This window comes from Microcaecilia unicolor, chromosome 1 (genome assembly GCF_901765095.1).
Source record: "Microcaecilia unicolor chromosome 1, aMicUni1.1, whole genome shotgun sequence".
NCBI classification, from domain to species: domain Eukaryota; kingdom Metazoa; phylum Chordata; class Amphibia; order Gymnophiona; family Siphonopidae; genus Microcaecilia; species Microcaecilia unicolor.
Genome location: NC_044031.1, coordinates 150,128,770 through 150,150,134, shown reverse-complemented (window position 1 = coordinate 150,150,134; position 21,365 = coordinate 150,128,770). Strand labels below are relative to the sequence as shown.

General features: G+C 46.2%; 1 protein-coding gene across 1 annotated transcript in view; it reads left to right on the top strand.

The window, feature by feature from the left end:
• Positions 1 to 21,365, top strand: part of DGKB (diacylglycerol kinase beta) — an 876,561-nt gene that overhangs the window by 328,667 nt on the left and 526,529 nt on the right. The window contains exon 15 of the mRNA XM_030201293.1: positions 5,870 to 5,944. Within this exon, the coding sequence (XP_030057153.1) occupies positions 5,870 to 5,944 (75 nt within the window). The remainder of the gene's footprint in view (positions 1 to 5,869; positions 5,945 to 21,365) is intronic.

Sequence of the window (21,365 nt, the reverse complement as noted above, 5' to 3'; positions counted from 1 at the left end):
GACAATGACCTAGACTACATCTCCCACCAAAGTTCCCATGCTTATCCCATGTCCCTTCTCCTTCCGCCTCATCTACCCCTCCTCCAATGATCACCTACCCTTGCTCATACCTCCTACTCCCTTCACCCCCAAAATAGTCGGTTTTCAGTTTGACACTAACCTGTTATATTCTGCTGCATCTACTGATTAAGTCCCGCTGAAAATTAGTGGTTAGCCCTGAACAGGCGATTAAATCACTTTGAATATCGACTCCGTGAAGAACAGGAATAGAGCCTCACCAAATACCAAAACAAATGGTGATTGAAATATGTCAGTTTTTGAAATTTGCATCTGTGGGCAGAGGAGTAGCAGCAGTGCAGTGGGTAGGAAAGAACTGGGATGATGGGGACATCGGCTGTGGTGGTAGGGGGGTGTCAAGCAGTGGCCAGGCGGGGGGCTCAGTCCCCTCTCTCTTTCTCATCCAGCATCTGTCTTCCCTTCCCCCTCCATCCAGCATCTGTCCCATCTCTTCTCCCATCCAGCATCTGTTTCCCCTCCCCACTCCATTCTCCATCCATCGTCTGTCCTTCCCCATCACCCTGTACCTGGGGTCCTCCTTATCCCTGCTCAATTTATATGTCCCAACTATCACCCCACCTAATCTCCATATCCCCACTCTTCCACCCTACCCTCATTTACAATCACACCCTCCTCCCTCCATCCAGTGTTGCAGTCTTTTTTTCAGCCCCACCCAACACCCAAACCCTCTCTGTCCCCACCCCCACCGGACAACCGCACTACCACTGGCACACCAGGACTAGAGCTATCCTTACTCCCACCCAATACCCCCCTGCCGCGGACACCACTGCTGTTGCCCTGCTGCTGTTTCAGCAGTGGTGGCAAAAATAGAAAAAAAAGATTGCGGGGCTGCAACGTTCCCTTCCTGCTCGCAGCTGACCGGCTCTGCCCTAGAACAGGAAATTGTTAGAGGAAGGCGGGACCGGCAGCTGCAAACAAGAGGAACAGTGCGGCTCCACAATCTTTATTTCTGTTTTTGCTGCCACAGCTGTAACAGCAGCAGCAGTGGTGGCCGCGGCAGGAGGGTAGTATGTGGGAATGGGGAGAATGGTGGGCATCTAGGCAGAACCTCTGGGCCCCCGGGCACTGCCCGGTTGCCCAAACGGTAAGTCCGCCCCTGTGCTGCAGTGTTTAGTGTTTGAAGTCTCTGTAGCAGACCTTCATTCAGGGGCCCTTTACTAAGGCACACCCAAAAGTGGCCTGCGCTGGTGTAGGCGTGTGTTTTGGATGCAGGTTGGTCCATTTCCTGAGCGTGCCTGGAAAAAAGGGATTTTTTAAATATGCTGGAAAATGGACGGCAAAATGAAAACCAGTGCACATCCATTTCCGGCCTGAGTGGTAAGCGGCCAGCACTCGCCAACTGCCAATTATCACCGGGTAAGCGCTTTGCAATAGAAAATATTTTCTACTGCGTGTTTTGGGCGAGTGCCATAAATAGAATTACCACCCGGAGCACGCGGTAGCCGGGTCGTAGTGCCAAGTTAACGTGCATTGGATGCACGTAGGCGCCTATGCACCTTTGTAAAAGGGCCCCTTAGTGCCGCATACAGAACATTGCAGTAGTTCAGGTGTGACAGAACTAAAGATTGTACCAGAAGCCTGTAAGCTGACTGATTGTCAAAGTAATACATTTTATTTCTACCTTTATTGTCTAGATTGTTCAGCCTCTCTAGCTCTTGCCTCCCATATTTTGTAGGGGCTGAGCTATGTGCTGGCTGCAGCATGCATTTCCTCATTCTCCTGTGACCCTTTGGGAATTGATTGAACATACTGGTTCTTCTATGGGGGACGGACACTTGGTATGTGTACATTGGTGAATTGTAGAGATTGGGTTCTTTCATTAATACTTGGGGTCAATTTTAACAGGCAACATATAGTTTTTGGTCCTGCTATAGTCCCACCCAAACTATGCCCCCTTGCCATATGCATGTATTACAGATTTACACATGTAAATCCCTGCTTTCTAAAATTGGGTTTTTCAATGTTTGTTGGATATTACACATGTATGCCACATGTGTAAATTGTGAATGAATAGGTGTATAAAATAAGGCTCTATAATATAATAATGGGATAATAATGTTAGATGTGCAACAACACAGTTGTAAACTTTATGTGCTTTTCTCAATATACCTCAATATATTCTGACAGACCAGAAACAGGATGCTGAGTTCAACAGATCTTCATCTGACTCAGCATGGTTTTTCCTTTGTTTTTTTCCTCCCAGTCACTGATAACCAAAGCTAATGTATAGTGTCATGTGCCGTGACTATAACGCCTACCTTTGGCCATGGGTACAAGAGCTTCTCATGCCTTTCATACTGCTTTCTTACTATGGCTCTTGTTTAGATGGACCAAGACTAAGGCCAGAGCTCCTGTAGGCTGCTATTTTTATTTAAGCACAAACCAGAACAACAAAGGTGTGTTTCCTCTCCTTATTTAAGGGCTCCTCTAATAGGATTCTTTGGGTTTGCCAAGAATTCTTTTTTTTTTTTAATTAGGTTTTCAAACAAATCCAAATCTCAGAATGGAAAGCAAAAATGGAATTACAGGATATAATTTTTTTTAATGTATTCCAAATATAACCAACAAGCCCACATTAAGAGAGGCCAACATTACACATATTAAAAAATCACAGAAGAATTAATTAGGCTAGCCACCGAAACCTTATAAGACATTTAACAAATTTAGGGGTCCTTTTACAAAGCCATGGTAAAAAAATGACCTTTGGTAGTTTGAGCGCATCTTTTAGGCACGCATTGAGACATTTTTTATCGCGTCTAGGAAAGGGCCAAAAAATGGACGTGTGCTAAAATTGAAACTAGCGTGCATCAATTTTTGGCCTGAAATCTTACTGCCACCCATTGACCCAGCGGTATAATCTCACGCGCTACCCACACAATAAGCATGCAGCGCACTCCAACTGTTGTTTACCACAGGGTAAGTAGCCTGTGGTAGAAAATTATTTTGTACTGCGGGATTCGGCATGCACCAAATTCAGAATTACCGTACGGCTCACACACTAACCAGGCGGTAGTGCCGATTTGGCATGCGTAGGCCCTTACACAGCTTAGTAAAAGAGCCCCTAACTCCTAAATCTCAAAGAAAGTTACTCTTCATAACCTTTAAAGAAAATTGTTCTAACTTTAACAAATCCCAAAAGATGTATTCTTTATCCTGAAAAGATATCAAACATTTGCATGGATACTTCAGAAACAAGGTAGCCCCCAGGACTAGAATTCTAGATTTCAATGCCAAAAAGGCTTTTTGTCTGAGTTGTGCAGCCCTGGTGTCATTTAGAAAATTTTGCTTCATAAAAAATAAATATCGGTAGGTACTCGTGCGCTAATTTTTGTTAATGGCAGCACTAGCGCATGGCCATTAATTTGGAAAATCGGCTATTTTACAGCTTAGCATGCAGGAAAGACCTGTGTAAGGGCCTGCTAAGACACGTGGAGGGGCATAATCGAAAGGGGCACCCAAGTTTTCCTGAGGACGTCCTCGCAAAACGTCCCGGTGATGGGGCGGAGAAAACCTGTATTATCGAAACAAGATGGGCGTCCATCTTTGATTTCGATAATATGGTCAAGGACGCCCAAATCTTAACATTTAGGTCAACTCTTGAGACGGTCGACCTTAGACTTGGTCGTTTCTGATTTTCGGCGATAATGGAAACCGAGGACGCCAATCTCAGAAATGACCAAATGCAAGCCCTTTGGTTGTGGGAGGAGCCAGCATTCATAGTGCACTGGTCCCCCTGACATGCCAGGACACCAACTGGGCACCCTAGGGGGGAGGGACTTCAGGAAAAAGCTCACAGGTACATAGCTCCCTTACCTTGTGTGCTGAGCCCTCCAAACCCCAAACAAAACTCGCTCCCCACAACTGTACACCACTACCATACCCCTTATGAGTGAAAGGGGGCACCTAGATGTGGGTACAATGGGTTTCTGGTGGGTTTTGAAGGCCTCACATTTATCACCACAAGTGAAACAGGTAGGGGGGTGGGCCTGGGTCCGCCTGCCTGAAGTGCACTGCACCCACTAAAACTTCTCCAGGGACCTGCATACGGCTGTCATGGAGCTGGTTATGATATTTGAAGCTGGCAAAAAATATTTTTTTAATGTTTTTTGAGGGTGGGAGGGGGTTAGTGACCACTGGGGGGAGTAAGGGGAGGTCATCCCCGATTCCCTCCGGTGGTCATCTGGTCAGTTCGATCACTTTTTTGTGGCTTGGTCGTAAGAAAAAAAGGACCAAGTAAAGTCGTCCAAGTGTTCGTCAGGAACGCCCTTTTTTTCCATTATGGGTTGAGGACACCCATGTGTTAGGCACGCCCACCTTTGCTACGCCTCCGACATGCCCCCGTGAACTTTGGTCGTCCCGCAACGGAAAGAAGTTGGGGATGCCCAAAATCAGCTTTCGATTATGCCGATTTGGACGACCCTGGGAGAAGGACACCCATTTTCCGATTTGTGTCGAAAGATGGGTGTCCTCTTTCGAAAATAAGCCTGATAGGCACCTCTGTTTCTTTATAAAATAGCTTACAGAAAATGCCTTTTGTTCTCTTAATCCAGGCAACCAGTTATAACTACCCTCTTTTTGGATTACTCAGATGTCTCTCTTCTCTCACATTTTTTTTTCCTTCTCTTACTTTGTCCTCCTCCATCCCACCATATCTTCTACGCCTTCTCTCACAATAACTCTTGCTAGAATAGTCCCATCTCCTCTTTCAGTAATTCCCTTTTGGGCTGTGATTTTTTTTCATTGCAATGTTAAGTTACTTGTTTAAATTCTGAATGTTAGGTGTGCTGTTGGTATTCCATTTTTAGCATCCACATTTATTTCAAGTGTAATACAGATGTTAAATATAAGGTTTAACAAGCATGTAGTAAAGAATGCATTGAAAAGAGGATATCATGCTATTTAGCATGCATCCATTAAAGCCTCATTTGCATCTGGCTTCCCTGTATCAGTGGCATAGCCACAGGTGGGCCCAGGCCCTCCCAGTAGCAGCACATTATGATGTGCCTGGTGGGGATCCCCAGGCCCTGCCAGCTGAAAACTCCCAACAACCCTCTGTCCCGTGTACCTTTTAAATAGCTGACCTTTATCAACAGCGAGCAGTGACTGACACACACTGCTCGCGCCTGCCTCACAGCCTTCCTTCTGACTTACTCCTGCTTGTGCGGAAACAAGAAGTTGTGTTAAATGGAAGGCTGTGTGGGCCTGGCGCGAGCAGTGTTTACCAGTCGGTGCTCACTGCCGGCGAAGATCTGCTATTTAAAAGGTGTATGGTGAGGAGGGGGAGGGATGAGAGACTGTATGGCATGTGGGCGGGCCAGCGGAAGAGAGAGAGACTCACTTATGGGGCATGGTTCTTCTGCCCACCCACCTTGGGCCCAGGCCCACCCAAAATTGGGTGTCTGGCTACACCCATGCCCTGTATTTTCATGTGCATGCATACTAAGGTCTTTTCATATTATTTTAACATTCATCTGTAGCCTTCAGGCATTGGATGCTACTTTTGTGCATTCTAAATGACCTGAGTGTGTATGCTAAGCTTTAGTGAATAGGCTCCTATCTGTTGCTTAGACATGGCCCAACATATTTGTTGCAGTTAATGCTGCCTTACTGATTACACTAATTCATGTTCTATAAAAATAAGATTTCAGCTGAAATTAAAATTCTTTTGTTCAATGCTGTACTTCTGCTTTATGACTTCCCCAGCTACTAGTTAATTGTTATGAGGAGCCTGGAAACAAAAGTAAGAAGTTATAGTATCATTACCTTTTCTTTGTCCTTTGTACTTTTGCAGAATATACAGAAAATTTCAGTATCTTTTAAACCCACGTCAAGTTTATGGTCTTGCTGGGATTGGACCAATGCCAGGGTAAGTCTATGACTAATTATTAGTTAAAATACTTTTGCATATGGTACTGCTTTGGTTGTGCCAATGCTACAGATTTCTTTTTAACCTCTACATAGCCAGATTTCATGCCAGTGCTCTGATGTTCAGGAAAACAAAATCCTAGCATATCTGGAGCAAAATACTTTCGTGTTGACCCATCACTTATCTTCATCTCCTTTTCTTTGCGTTGTTGTTAGATCCAGGCTGGTATTTTGGCAACTATGAGCCTTTATTTGCACTATCTGGGGAATGTTTCTCGGTTTTACATTCTTCCCACTCCTATCCCATCATGCAGGGTTGAGTCATTACAGTAACCATCCTGGGCTAAGGGCCATCTATCCTTGCTCCCTTTAGAACCTCAGTTATGTGTCACTTGATGACCCCATTTTATACTATTTTTGAACTGATGTGCAGTATGCAGAAGCATAACAAATGGTCCTTAAAGGTTTCATATAGAAATTTTTATACATAGAGAAATGATTTTCTGGTATAACTTCTGGTATAGACGTATGAGGAGAGACTTGATGACCTGAACATATATACTATGGAAGAAAAGAGAAACAGGGGTGATATGATATAGACGTTCAAATATTTGAAAAGTATTAATCCGCAAACAAACCTTTTCCGGAGATGCAAAGGAGGTAGAACGAGAGGACATGAAATGAGATTGAAGGGGGGCAGACTCAAGAAAAATGTCAGGAAGTATTTTTTCACAGAGAGCGTAGTGGATGCTTGGAATGCCCTCCCGCGGGAGGTGGTGGAAATGAAAACGGTAACAGAATTCAAGCACGCGTGGGATAAACATAAAGGAATCCTGTTCAGAAGGAATGGATCCTAAGGAGCTTAGCCGAGATTGGGTGGCAGAGCCGGTGGCGGGAGGCGGGACTGGTGGTTGGGAGGCAGGGATAGTGCAGGGCAGACTTATACGGTCTGTGCCAAAACCGATGGTGGGAAGCGGGGCTGGTGGTTGGAAGGCAGGGATAGTGCTGGGCAGACTTACACGGTCTGTGCCCTGAAAAGGACAGGTACAAATCAAGGTAAGGAATACACAAAAAGTAGCACATATGAGTTTATCTTGTTGGGCAGACTGGATGGACCATGCAGGTCTTTTTCTGCCGTCATCTACTATGTTACTATGCTTGTTCTTTTGTTGATGATTATTCTTTCAGTATCTTTGTGTTTTTCAATCCACTTTTTGCAATGTTTACTTCCTGTTGCTACCCCAAGCAGTGATTCACAGTACTACTTATAAAGAAATGTGGGAATGTATTAAAGACTATGAACTGTTTCGTTGCATCTGCCAATATTGTTGTAGGTTCTCCAAATTAGTCTCTAATGATTATATAATCCACAGCAGACAAATCCAAAGCAGATTTACATAAACTGTCAAATCTGTGATGAATTTCAACAAATATACCTGGATTTTTCCTAGATTTCCTTGATAACTTATTGGGATGTTCACTGATTGGAAATAGTAGGTACTGTTGCCACACCAATCCTTAAAAGTGAGTTTTACTTGAAGCTGCCTGCCAGTTACGGTCCTCAGAGGTCGGATGTCAGCTTTGGCTTTCGTCTGGTTCTGGGTTCCTTTCTTTAATCCCAGTTCCACTTCTTAGGGGCAGTGGGTTTTTTAGCACAATAATACAACACACAAGTGTGGCTTGGAAAAAGGTTTTTTATCTAGAAACAGGCATACAGCACTGAGGGCAGAAAGGTGTTGCAGCTGTTTCTGTGTGTCTCAGGGCCTGTGTCCCTCTGATTCTGTGTGTGTGTGTGTGTGTCTAAATGTTTGTGTATCTGTCCTTCTGTCAGGGCTGAGGAGGGGTGTGTGTGTGGAATGGCTTTCCAAGAAAGGTCTGCAGGTATGATGGGGTGTGGGTATTTGTGTCTGAATGTATGTGTATGTCCTGTGTGAGAATGTGTGTGTATGTATGTGTGTGTCCTGTCGCACTCTGGGTTTAAAGATCTGAATTATTTTCCCAGCACCAGCCAGTGTATAATTTGGTGTGTTTGGTTTGATATCTCTTGATTGCCAAAGAGGTGTGTATTCCTTTGAAGGCCCTGTTCTCAAAGATAGCCTGTCTGGCTACCTTTGTCAACTAATCCCTTCAGGCCAACTAATCTAATCAGGCCAATTAATCCCATCAGGTAGAGAGACATCTATCTATTTACAGTGATATCACCAGGGATCAGACCAGGGAGGAGGTCAGGGATGCTTTCAACATCTCCCAGATGCCTTTAGTGAACTCTGGGCAGGCCCTGAATCTTCAATTAGGGTAGCTTTCAGGATAGAGCCTTGAGCAGCACAAGGTAATGCTGACACTGTCCTTTGACCTCCCAGTCATAGGTGATGAAGTTCCAGTGCAGCAGAGAGAGGATAAAGCGGCATAGTTATCAATGTGAGCTACTGTTAAGATGTGTTATTCATACTGTTTTAGCACACATCCCATTTTATGCAATGAGATCTAGTTCCTTCTCCAGAGTAGCCCCCACACTCTGGAATGCATTCTCTGAAAGGCTTTGCTTAACGCATGACTACCTCTATTTCAAGAAACAGGTGAAAGCTTGGCTTCCTTGTGGGTGTTCTCCTCGCCCTCTGGTGGCCAGAACTGGTGGCTGCTTTCTGCTGTCTTCCATGTTCCAGACTTCAGAGTGTCCGGTCCGGATTTTCCAGGTTGCCAGACTTGCTCTGCTGGTTTGTCCTTGAACAGCAACCTTACTTGGCTGGTGATTGCTGCAGCTGAGTGTCAGCTGCTGATGGGCTTATTAGCTTCTGTGAGCCTTGCTTGCTTGCTTTGCCTTGGTATCAAAGGTCTTCCATGAGTTCCTGTTGGTTTGTTCGAGTTCCTGCTCTGAAAGTTTCCTGTGTGTTTGACCCTGCCTGTTCCTGGACATCTCTTGATTTCTGCCTGCCTAAAGACTCTGGTTAGTTTATGGATTACCCTTGTTTGCCACTTGTCTAGAGACTTTGCCTGGACCTGATTACTGCTTTTGTTAGCCACTTGTCTAGAGACTTTGCCTGGACCTGATTACTGCTTTTGGTAGCCACCTGCCTAGAGACTTTGCCTGGATGTGATTGTTTGCTGTCTACTATTAAAGTCTCTTCTAGTTATCCTGTGGTTCCTGCCTGTTATGTTCAACCTTGCTTTTTGCTTGGGTGATTTGCCTGCCGCTGCTGCTCCTTGGCAGTGGTCCAAGGGCTCACAAACCTAGTTGCTGCGTTGAGAACGTGACACTTGTCATCAAGCAGATGAAGCCATTACGTATGGGTTGTGTCAATCAACCAGCAGGGGGAGATAGAGAGCACTCAAATTTCACAGTGCCACATGGTCAGCTAGCTCCACTGCCTCTTCAGTATTCTCTATCTCCCCAAGCAGGGTGGTTGCAGCTTGATCAAGCTCCTTAAAAAATCTGCCTGGGGGTGGCTCCTGGCTTGCCAGTTGTTAGCCGGGGTGTTAGAGGCTATAGCAGCTTCACTTTAAAGGCACATAGGTTAGCCCTTTCCCTGCCTTACCCATCCCCCCAGTGGATGTGAGCACATTAGTTTCACTTTTCCCTGCTCTTTCCCACTCTATACTTGGTGGATGCAGGGACATTGGTTCACCTTTCCCTGCCTTTCCCACTGTTCTCTACCTCCAGAGTTGATTTGATTGCCTCTTTTGCTGTTTTCTCTACTTTCCTCACAGCGTTAAAAAAAAAAAAAAAAAAGCAAGAGGTTTTCTTCAGTTTCTACAGCGTGACCGGAGCTTGTATACTCGGTCCAGTGAGGTAAGAGTGTTTTCTGACTCCTCTGGGGAGGGCCTGCGATCGGGACGTTTTTGGCGCAAAGCCGCCATTTTGAATTTTCCGCCATTTTTCAGCGATGGCTGCAGAGAGTGTTAAGCGCTGTTCCAAGTGTGCCAAGCGCAGATCAGCAGCGGGGCTCTGTAAAACGTGCTGTTCAGGCGTAAGAGCCAGCCCGAGCATGGCGAGCGATGATTCTTCCCGCTCGGTGGAGCTGGCAGCGGGCGCCATTTTGAAAGCACCACATGGCATGACCCCCGCTGAGGCGGAGGGTCTGGAGACCGGAGGGGGCCCTCGAATTGAGGCTGGCCAAAGAGCTACTAGCCCCGGACTGGAACCGGGTGCCCAGGGCGAGTTTTTCTCCCCTGACTTTGTATTATTGCTTCATAATGCATATATGCTTAAAAGAGCTCAGCCACAGGGGTTTTCTACGGCCCCCCTTACTGCCCCTCCAGTGGATGCAGGCCTGGGATTGCCCTCTGAGGCGTTTTTCCCTGATAGCTGGCCGCAAGAGAAGCGCAGAAGGGTAAATTCCCGTTCAGAGAGTGGCACACCCCCCTTTTCCCGCCGTGGTTGGGATGTGGTGACTCTGAGGGGTCTGGCAGGCCCTCGTGGCCAGAGGAAACAGAGGAAGGTGCAGAAGGGCCACTGGATCCAGATGATCCTTCCGCGGTGAGGATTTTCCACCGCGAGGAGCTGCCAGCGCTTATTTCAGATTGTCTTACAGGTCCTCTCTATTGAAGATCCTGGGAGTGGCGTGGCCTCCTCTGGAAATCCGAGGATGGCAAGTACCAAAAAGCCTGCTCGAGCCTTTCCTTTGCATGACTCCATCCAAGAGCTTACTTCAGCTCAATGGGCTGACCCCGAAGGACCTTTGAAAGTTTCCAGGGCTATGGGGCAATTATTCCCTCTGAGTGAGGAGCATTTGGCTCGCTTTGCAATGCGTAAGGTGGATGCCCTAGTCATAGCTGTGACAAAGAGAACTACCCTCCCGGTTGAAGGAGGTATTGCCCTGAAGGACATGCAAGACCGTAGACTGGAATCAGCACTTAAATGGTCCTTTGAAATTGCTGGTCTTACTATTCGGGCGTCTGCATGCAGTTGTTATGCTGCTGGAGCCTGCCTGGCATGGTTGCAACAGGCAGTGGAACAGCCCGGTGATGGAGCGGAGCCCTTGTCTGAAGTGGCTCCGCGAATGGAGTCGGTCTTGTCCTTTTTGGCTGACGCCCTTTATGATATTGCCAGAGCTTCGACTAAACAGATGGCTGTAGCAGTGGCGGCTCGCCGTCTTCTGTGGCTACGGCATTGGGCGGCGGACATGGCCTCTAAGCAAAGGTTGGTGAAGTTGCCCTTTCAAGGCCTTCTCCTGTTGGGTGAGGAGTTGGAAAAAATTGTGAAAGGCCTAAACCCCAGCGCTTACCAGAGGATAGGCCGCGGCTTCCCTCCAAGGGTCAGGCGGTTCACTCCTCTTAAAGACCTCGCTTCCGTGAAGCTAGAAGGTACCGCCCGGGGCGTTCTGCTGGGTCCACTTCTCGTGGCCGGTTTTCAGCAGAGGAACTCCTTTCGCTCGGACAAACGTTCCGCAGCAGCAGTCTCAAGACCTGGAGTTCAAGGGCCCCTCCTCGATTCCTGTTATAGGAGGACGTCTTTCCCTCTTTCTCGAGGAGTGGGCCAAGATTACCTCAGATCAGTGGGTCTTGGACCTGATCAGAGAAGGATACCGAATAGAATTTGATGCCCCGATAAGAGACGTGTTTGTGGAGTCCCGATGCGGTTTTTCCGCCAAACGGGCGGCGGTAGAAGGAGACCTTACAAGGCTTGATTCACATTGGGGCGGTTTCCCCCGGTGCCTCCCGCCGATTTCGGCTGCGGCCGCTACTCCATTTACTTTGTGGTGCCACGAAAAGGTGGGTCTTTTCGCCCTATTCTGGACTTAAAAGAATTAAACAAGTCCCTAAGAGTGCGGCATTTTCACATGGAAACCCTGCGCTCCGTCAGTGTGGCGGTACAGCCAGGAGAGTTTCTCACGTCTCTGGACCTGAAAGAAGCTTACTTGCACATTCCAATTTGGCCCCCGCACCAGACGTTTCTGCGGTTTGCGGTGATGGGAAAACATTTCCAGTTTCGGGCCTTGCCTTTTGGCCTTGCCACAGCTCCCCGAACCTTTTCCAAGGTAATGGTGGTAGTAGCTGCTTTTCTCAGGCGTGAAGGTATCAGGGTTCATCCGTACCTAGACGACTGGCTCATCAGAGCGGACTCCGCAACAGAGAGCCATCAAGCTACAGCCAGAGTGGTCTCAGTACTGCAATCTCTGGGCTGGGTCGTCAATGTAGCCAAAAGTCACCTGACCCCCTCGCAATCTCTAGAATATTTGGGGGCACGGTTGGACACAGACTCGGGATATGTATTCCTACCCGAGCAAAGGCGGTGCAAGCTTCAGAATCAGCTCCGTCTGCTCCTGAGGATGCCACGCCCGCGAGCTTGGGACATCGTCCAGCTGTTGGGATCGATGACGGCCACCTTGGATTTGGTGCCCTGGGCGAGAGTGCACCTGAGACTTCTGCAGTATTCCTTGCTTCAACGATGGTCTCAAGTATCTCAGGATTATCAATGCAGACTCTCTTGGCTCCCTGCGGCCCGACTCAACATGGAGTGGTGGCTCTCAGACAACATGCTGCGGCGAGGAATGCCGCTGGAGCTCCCCGATTGGTGCCTAGTGGTGACAGATGCCAGCCTGAAGGGCTGGGGCGCACATTGCAAGGGGAAGCATGCCCAGGGTCTTTGGACACCCGACGAGTCGGAGTGGTCCATCAATCGCCTAGAGTTGAAAGTGGTGTTTCAGGCGCTTCTGGCATTTCAAGTGACCCTGGAAGGATTGGCTGTCAGAGTGATGTCGGACAACACGACAACAGTGGCCTACATAAATCGAGAAGGCGGCACTCAGTGCAGAGCGCTGGCTGCGCAGGCCGAACAGATTTGCCACTGGGCCGAGCTGCATCTACAGTTTCTGTCGGCAGCTCACTTTGCAGGTCAGAGCAACGTGCAAGCCGATTATCTAAGCAGGCATCAAATCGATCCAGCGGAATGGGAAGTGGCAGACGAAGTATTCCTGCAGATATGTGCCAAATAGGGCAAGCCCGTAATGGATCTTATGGCGACAAGCTCAACTGCCAAAGTCCCATGCTTTTCAGCAGACGGAGAGATCCTCGCTCAGCCGGGTTGGATGCCTTGGCTCAACCCTGGCCTCTGGTATGTGTTCCTTCCGTGGCCCTTGATAGGGCGTGTGCTCCTGTGGATTCGGCTTCACCCAGGAGAAGTGGTTCTAATCGCCCCGGATTGGCCCAGGGGGCCTTGGTATGCGGACCTTCAACAGATGCTAGTGGAGGCTCCCCTTCCTTTACCTCTGGTACCGAACCTGTTGTCACAGGGACCGGTGGCCATGGAGGACGCCTGCCGTTTTGGTCTTACGGCATGGCTATTGAGAGGGCGCAATTGAGAGGCAAAGGCTATTCCAATAATGTTATTTCCACTCTCCTGCAGGCCCGCAAGCGGCCCACTTCCGTGGCTTATGCCAGGATCTGGCGCCAGTTTGAGGGTTGGTGTGATTCAAAAGCGATCACACCCATGCGGGCTCCTGTCTCGCCTATTCTGGACTTTTTGCAGGATGGTGTACAAACAGGCTTGGCCTATAATTCCCTGCGGGTGCAAGTGGCAGCATTGGCCTCCCTTCATGGTAAGGTTGCAGGCGTGTCTTTAGCTGCTCATCCAGATGTGGCACAGTTTCTTAGAGGGGTGCTTCAGCTCCGTCCTCCCGTGCGGGCACCTTGTCCAACTTGGAATCTGGGGCTAGTTTTGAAAGCTCTGCAGGGTTCTCCTTTTGAGCCGCTACGGCAAGCTTCAGAGAAAGATTTGACACTAAAGGCTGTTTTTCTGGTGGCCATTACTTCGGCGAGACGGGTGTCAGGACTCCAGTTGCTGTCCTGTCGAGACCCATTTCTGCAATTTTCAGAATCCGGGGTCACGGTTTGTACCGTGCCTTCCTTCATGCCTAAGGTGGTTTCAGCGTTTCACCTAAACCAGCCTATTTTTCTACCCTCTTTTGTTAAGGAGGAGTTTCCAGAATCCTTTGGGCAGTTGCACCTGTTGGATGTGCGCAGGACTCTGTTGCAGTATCTGCGAGTTACTAATTCTTCAGGACCTCTGATCATTTGTTTGTTTTACTATCAGGTTCTCGCAGAGGGTCTCCAGCGTCTAAAGCCACTATTGCCCGCTGGCTCAAAGAAGCTATCTTTTCAGCTTTATCTGCTTGCCAGCCGGCCTCCGCCTGTAGCCTTTAAGGCACATTCTATAAGAGTGATTTCTTCCTCTTGGGCTGAAACTGGAGCACTCTCTCTTCATGAGATTTGCAGCAACATGGGCTTCGAAGCTCTCATTTGCCCGACATTACAGGCTGGAGGTGGCTGCTAGGAGGGATGTGCGTTTTGGAGCACAAGTGCTAGCGTGTGGTGTGACTTGTTCCCACCCTATATAGGGATTACTTTGATACATCCCATACGTAATGGCTTCATCTGCTTGATGACAAGGAAGGGAAAATTAGGTTCTTACCTTGGTAATTTTCTTTCCTTTAGTCATAGCAGATGAAGCCATGAGCCCTCCCTGTATGATTGTCTGTATGATGTGAATCTGTTTCAGGTTCTGTTCTTGTTTCCTGAAGTTCTAATCCTTCCTTGGGAGAAAGTTGGAAAACAGTCTTCAGGATTCTTGTTCACTTATAGGAGGATGAGTTCATTCCCTCCAGTTCATGTGTAGGAGGTTGAGTTCATTCCCTCCAGGAGGATGTGTGTATTCCCTCCATAAATATAAAGAGGAGGATGAGTTTATTCCCTTCAGGAGGATGTGTTCATTCCCTCCTTTTGAGTTCATGCCCTTGTTATGGGGCCATCGTTCGCTGTGAGGAAAGTTCATGTTATTTCCATTGCGGTTTGTTATACTGCTTTGGAAGCTTCAAATACTGAAGAGGCAGTGGAGCTAGCTGACCATGTGGCACTGTGAAATTTGAGTGCTCTCTATCTCCCCCTGCTGGTTGATGGACACAACCCATATGTAATGGCTTCATCTGCTATGACTAAAGGAAAGAAAATTACCAAGGTAAGAACCTAATTTTCCCTTTTTAGTAGTGCATGCATAAATGCTAGTATTCTAGACATGTACGCACACAAAGGGCGCTTAAATGGGGGCACCTAGATCATTGAAAACTTACCTGTTCAATAGGGCAAATCCTACTGACCCAACATAGATGTCTACACTCTGCATCACAGCAAAACCAACGATCGTACTGGACTTTAACCTTCCCTCCCTATTATGTCTGAATCAAATGCACTTTTACTCGACCAAAATATCACCTTGTATTTTTTTTCTCTACCAGTCTTGGCAAACGCCTTATGGTACTATGTAAGCCACATTGAGCCTGCAAATAGGTGGGAAAATGTGGGATACACATGTAATAATAATAATAATAATAATAGAATTGCCCTTCACACGTATACCCCTGGATTCTATGTAGTGCACTTAGATGTAGGTGCCGAAATAAGCACAGATTCTGTAAGACCATGCGTAACTTAATTGGCTTAACAAGTTAATGAGCGCTGATAACATCATTTAACAAGCAATTATGAGCACTAACCGGCAAGGATTAGAATTTAGGCACACAACTCACTAAGCATATTCTGTAACAATCTGCGCCGAACTTGTAACGTGCAGAGGTAAAAAGGGGTTTGGTTATGGGCAGGAACATGGCCGTTTCATGGGTGTTCCAAAATTTAGGTGCCTAGTTATAGAATATGGCCCAATGAACCTAAATTTACGTGCAGAGATTTATACCAGGTTTTCATTGGCGTAAATGGATGCACACAGATATCGGCGCTGTAATATCAACTAAGCATATTCTAAAATTGGCGCCTAAATCTAGGTGCCTATTATAGAATACGTTTAGTTAGCACTGATTTCTTTGCCAATTTTTTGGCATATATAGAATCTCCTCCATAGTGGATTAATACATTTAGCATTATACATATAGGGCTAGATTCTATATGGCATCTAAAAAATTAGCGCCAAAATCAAAACACTATTCTATAAGCCGTGTTGTTTATAAAATAGCACTTATGCCTAGGAGTCACACCTAACTAGACGCGGCCGTTTGCACCAACTAAAATGTGGTGCAAATGTATTTGCCTAAATTGGACGCGTATCCCCTGCATTCTGTAACAACGCACGTAAATGCTAAGAACACCTTCATTCTGCCTATGATCCTCCCATTTCTGTACCTTTTAAAAATATCAATTATTGGCACTAATTAGCTTGTTATTCAGTTATATTGTGGTTGCAAATTGGCAACGTGCCCAAATTTGTCCGCACAATTTTTGATGATTTTTATAGAATTAGGGGGATACGCCTCCCAGATATTTATAAAAGAGCTGTCATACATTTAGAATAGTGTAAAATGTATAACTGCAGTTTTAATATGGACATCTCTGATGTTTATTTTCTAATTATTTAGGGTTCTTTGAGAGTAAAAAAAAAAGTCAGTGTGTGTATCGTTGCAGTTGGTGGAGCACTTTCCAATGGAATCGGATATAAACATTAGTGCATACAAGGAGGAGTTGAAGTGGAAAAGACACAAAAACAGAGTGAAAGATCTAAGTCGAGCAAGGGGAGTGATAAATGAATGTTAGGGGAAGTGGGGTTCTCTGGCATTTATTCAATAAGCATTTTTTGCACTAGGAAGTTCTATCGGTTAAAGCCTAAGCCTGAAATCAGATGCCATCATTATAGAGGGGCAATTCCTTTTGAGAATTAGCTTTTGTAAGTTGCCCATATTTTATAGTACTCCAGCAAAATAAGCTTGACCTAGCCATTACTTATCCCTGAAGGTAAATTGCATAGAATTGTGCTAATTTTTGGGATAATGCCAGGTATTTGTTATCTTGATTAGCCACTACTACTACTACTACTACTTATCATTTCTAAAGTGCTACTACACTTGAACATTAAGAGACAGTCCCTGCTCAACAGAGCTTACAAGCCACTGTTGGAAACAGGATGCTGGTCTAGATGGCCTTTTGGTCTGACCCAGAACTGACCAAACTGTGTGTACTGTGATGTTTTGGAGTGGAGCTGAGGGACACCAGTGGTGATAGGCATAGGGCTGCCCCATCAAAGCTGGTCAGAAAATAAGATGCCTAAACAGTCATGGTTTAATTTTATATTACCAATGTCACTGTTAGCCTTTGCAAAAATATTCATCCCACAAAGATAACTTTGCATGCAAAAACAAGTATCCCAGTGAGTGACTGTTATTTCAGAGATAATTTATTAGCTGGGTTTGTCTCCCTGATTTCCTACTGTGGAGTGTTGAGATTTTGGTCAACTTGAGCTCTGTACCCAGAAATGTTAAGGTAGTGATAGAATCTTTGGTTTGTCAGCTGACAGGGGAACATCAAAATGGTGAGCTAGGGTTTGGAACTCTTAGACAAGTACCTGATAATCTTTAAAGCCATCCAAAGCAACAAGCAACATTCAGGATTCCCATACACCTTACCAGTTTCCAGGGATGGACTGACCTATATTATAATGCCTTTGTATCGCTCCATGGTGCGATTGCACCTTGAGTATTGCATTCACTTTTGGTCGCTGTATCTCAAAAAAGATACAGCGGAATTAGAAAAGGTTCAAAGAAGAGCAACCAAAATGATAAAGGGGATGGAACTCCTCTTGTATGAGGAAATGCTGGGGAGGTTGGGGCTCTTCAGCTTGGAAAAGAGATGGATGAGGGGAGATATGATTGAGGTCTACACAATCCTGAATGGTGTAGAACAAGTAGAAGTAAATCAATTTTTTACTTGTTCCAAAAGTACGAAGACTAGGGGACACTTGAGGAAGTTACACTGCAATACTTTTAAAACAAATGGGAGCTCTGTAACTCTTTACCGGTGGATGTGGTAACAACAGTTAGTGTATCTGGGTTTTTAAAAAGTTTGGACAAGTTTCTGGAGGAAAGGTCCATAGTCTGCTACTGAGACAGACATGGGGAAGCAACTGCTTGCCCTGGGATTTGTAGTATGGAATGTTGCCATGATTTGGGTTTCTGCCAGGTACTTGTGAACTGGCTTGGTCATTGTTGGAAACAGGATACTGGGCTAGATGGACCATTGGTCTGACCAAGTATGATTACTCTCATATTCATATGTATGACTGTTCAGGCAGTAAGACAATGCCTGAGGGCCCAGAACAGTAGGGGTCCCACCACATGATCCAGAGTCCCACCACCTGTCTCCTCTCTGTCTAGCAACTCCCACTTGGTCCACTATCCCCCTCTCTCACCCCCAGTCTACCATAAAATGTGGCTTTGCTTCTAGAAGTCACCGGCAGTAGCAGCAATTCACATAAGCTGCTTGTGACTGGCCCTGGAGTCTTCCCTCCGCTGTGTCCTGCCCATGTGAAAACATGAAGATACATCAGAGGGGCCACGACATGGCAGAGGGAAGGCTTTGGGGTTGATCAAAAGCAGCATATATGAATCACTTGATGATGATGATGATGACGTATAGAGGGGAAACAACATATCAAGGCAGACCTGTGAGGTTCAGACAGAGGGAGAGATGCTGGACTGTGGGCAGGAGAGGGTGTTAAAAGAGATGGTGAAATGCCAGATTCAGAGTGTGAATGGAGGGAGGGGGGATGTTGGCCAGTGGGAGAGAGATGGAGAGATGTTGGACCCAGGGGTAGAGAGAGGGAGATATATTGAACCTGAAGGTGGAGGGGAGGGAGAAATGTTGGATCCAGGGTGGAGGGGAGAAAAGGAAGAAGAGGTAGAAATGTTGGATCCCAGGGTGGAAAGGAGGGGTACTGGACAACAGGAGGCAGAGAGAGAGGAAGAGAAGGTTGTTGAAAATGATTAATGGTAAATAAATGATAAATGGTAAATGATAAATAAAATGTTTATTGTGTATTATGTTGGCATTGTAGTGTAACATACTATTTCATACTTTGTATTGTTGTTTGAATATTTTTACTTCTGTAATTGTCTATTGATTTTGTTTGACTTATTCTTGCTGTAGACTGCCTTGTGATTGAATTCCCTTCAAAAAGGCAGTAAATAAATAAATAGGGGATGGGATTGTCACGATTGTGATCGTGACCCCCTCTCAGACTCACCTTATTTCCGGCGGTCAGCTTCTGAGCTGGCTTCTGTCTGTTCTTCCTGAGTTAGTTCTGTCTCTGTCTCTGTGTGCTGGCTGCTTCCAGCATGGCTCTGATTACTCAACTGTACTGCACCTGTGTGTGTTAAGCCTCTCTGTGCTTCAGTATGCTTTCTGCCTGTGTCTTGGTTTGTGTTCCTCTTGCCCTCTGGTGGCCAGAACCGGTGGCTGCCATAGACTTTCCAGACTTTCTTTCTGGTCCAGTCCGGTCCATATATTCCAGCCCGTCCAGACTTGGTTTGAAGTTTGGCAGTTAGCCTCACCCACAGCTGCCTCATGATTCCGGCAGCTGAGTTTCAGCTGCTGATGGGTTTATTACCACCTGGAACCTTCTGAGTTTGCCTTTGCATTGTCTACGGTCCCTGGTTTGTTGGTGCTTTGTTGCACTTCTGCCTAGTCTGGTTTCTTGTTTAGTTCTTTGTCTGATTCTAGTTATCTGTGTGTAGTTTAGCTTAGGTTTATTTGCTTATTTTCCTAGTCTTGTTTCTGGTCTGTATTCCTTGTCTAGTTTCTATTTGTCTGTGTCTCTTGCTTAGTGGCTGCTCTGCAGCTTTCAGTCCTGTCTCTTGTCTGTCAGTATTTGTACCCTGTTTTAGTGGGTGCTCTGCAGCTTTCTGTCCTGTCTGTTGTCTGTCAATATGTGTACCCTGTTTTAGTGGCTGCTCTGCAGCTTTCAGTCCTGTCTCTTGTCTGTCAGTATTTGGACCCTGTTTCAGTGGCTGCGTGGCAGCTTTCAGTTCCTGTCCTTTAGCTTGTCTATTTCCTGCTTTGTGTAGTAATGTCTGTCTGTGAGTCCTAGCCCAGTTTCCTGCCTTGCTGCCCATGTATATTCCTTTCCCCTCTGACCCTCAGTCCCTGTTCAGCCTAGTTGGTATCCAGTGCCTGCCCTGTCTGGTAAGTCCTGCCAGCCACCTGCACCCAGGGGCTCAACTTCTGGGGAAGGGGTGGTCAAGCGCAGGTGAAGTCGAGCTGTTTCTGTCAGAGTTCTGACTTGTCTCTGGTGTGGGGTGGTTTTGCCTGCCACTGCTGCTCCACAGCAGTGGCCCAAGGGCTCACAAGCCTAGTTTCTGCCTTGAAAGCCTGACAGGGATGACATCCCTATGAGGAAAGGCTAACACATCTAGGACTCTTCAGCTTGGTTAGTAGACAACTGAGGGGAGATATTATAGAGGTATATAAAATAATGAGTGGAGTGGAATGGGTAGACGTGAATTGCTTGTTTACTCTTTTCTAAAATGAAGCTACAAAGTTGTAAATTTAAAACAAATTGGAGAAAATATTTCTTCACTCAGCGTGTAATTAAGCTCTGGAATTCATTGCCAGGGAATGTAGTAAAAGCAGTTATCTTAGTGAGGTTAAAAATGGTTTGGATATCTTCCTAAAAGAAAAGTCCATAAGCCATTATTAAGATGGACTTGGGAAAATCCATTGCTTATTTCTAGGATAAACAGCATAACATGTATTGTACTGTTTTTGGATCTTGCCAGGTACTTGTGACCTGGATTGGCCACTGTTGGACATGATAGTGGGCTTGATGGACCTTCAGTCAGTCCAAGTATTGCAATGCTTATGTTCTTATGTTGGACCTGGGGCAGAAGAGAGGGAGGGAGAGATGCTGGATAATGGTAGAGGGGATGGGAGAGATGCTGGACCACGGGGGGAGGAGTTGGAAGATGGCAGGAGAAGGAGAGATGCTGGATCATGGCATAGGGGAGGAGGAGAGATGCTAGACCATGGATGAGGCAGGCGGGAAGAGAGGTGGGACATGGAGAAGCTGGAGGTGAAGGGAAAGGGACAGAAAGATAGGCTACAACGAAGGAGAGAAAGAGAAGGGAGGAAGAGGGAGAGAAGATGCTGGAATGGAAGTTGTGAAATAGATAAATGAGAGGAGGAATGTGAGTCAGAGAGTAGACGTGTAGTAATGGGAAGTAGATGAAAGACAGAAGCGTTAAAGAGGCTAGGGAAGGAGTGAAACAGGAAATGAGATAGCTGGGTGAGAGGTGAAGGAGATGGAAAATTAGGTAGGTGAAATATCAGAAGGAGATGGAAGTTTGAAAAGTTAGAAGGTGAAATTTGTATGTACAGAGTCAGAAAAGAATGAGAGGAAAGAGCTAAAAGGGAAAGATTAGTATATTAGAGACAGATGTAGTGAGTGAATGGAACAAGAGAGAAGGGCGAGGAGAAATGACAAATGGAAAGCAGCCACTAGAAAGTGATTTAGCATGGAAACCTATGTGTTACTTGGGCATATTTTACTAACCCCAAAGTGATGTATCAAACTCATATCTTGAATAACATAGCGAAAATTAGTCATCGGTGCCAGAAATGGCAGGATCTTCCATTTTCCCTGTAGGGGAGAATCA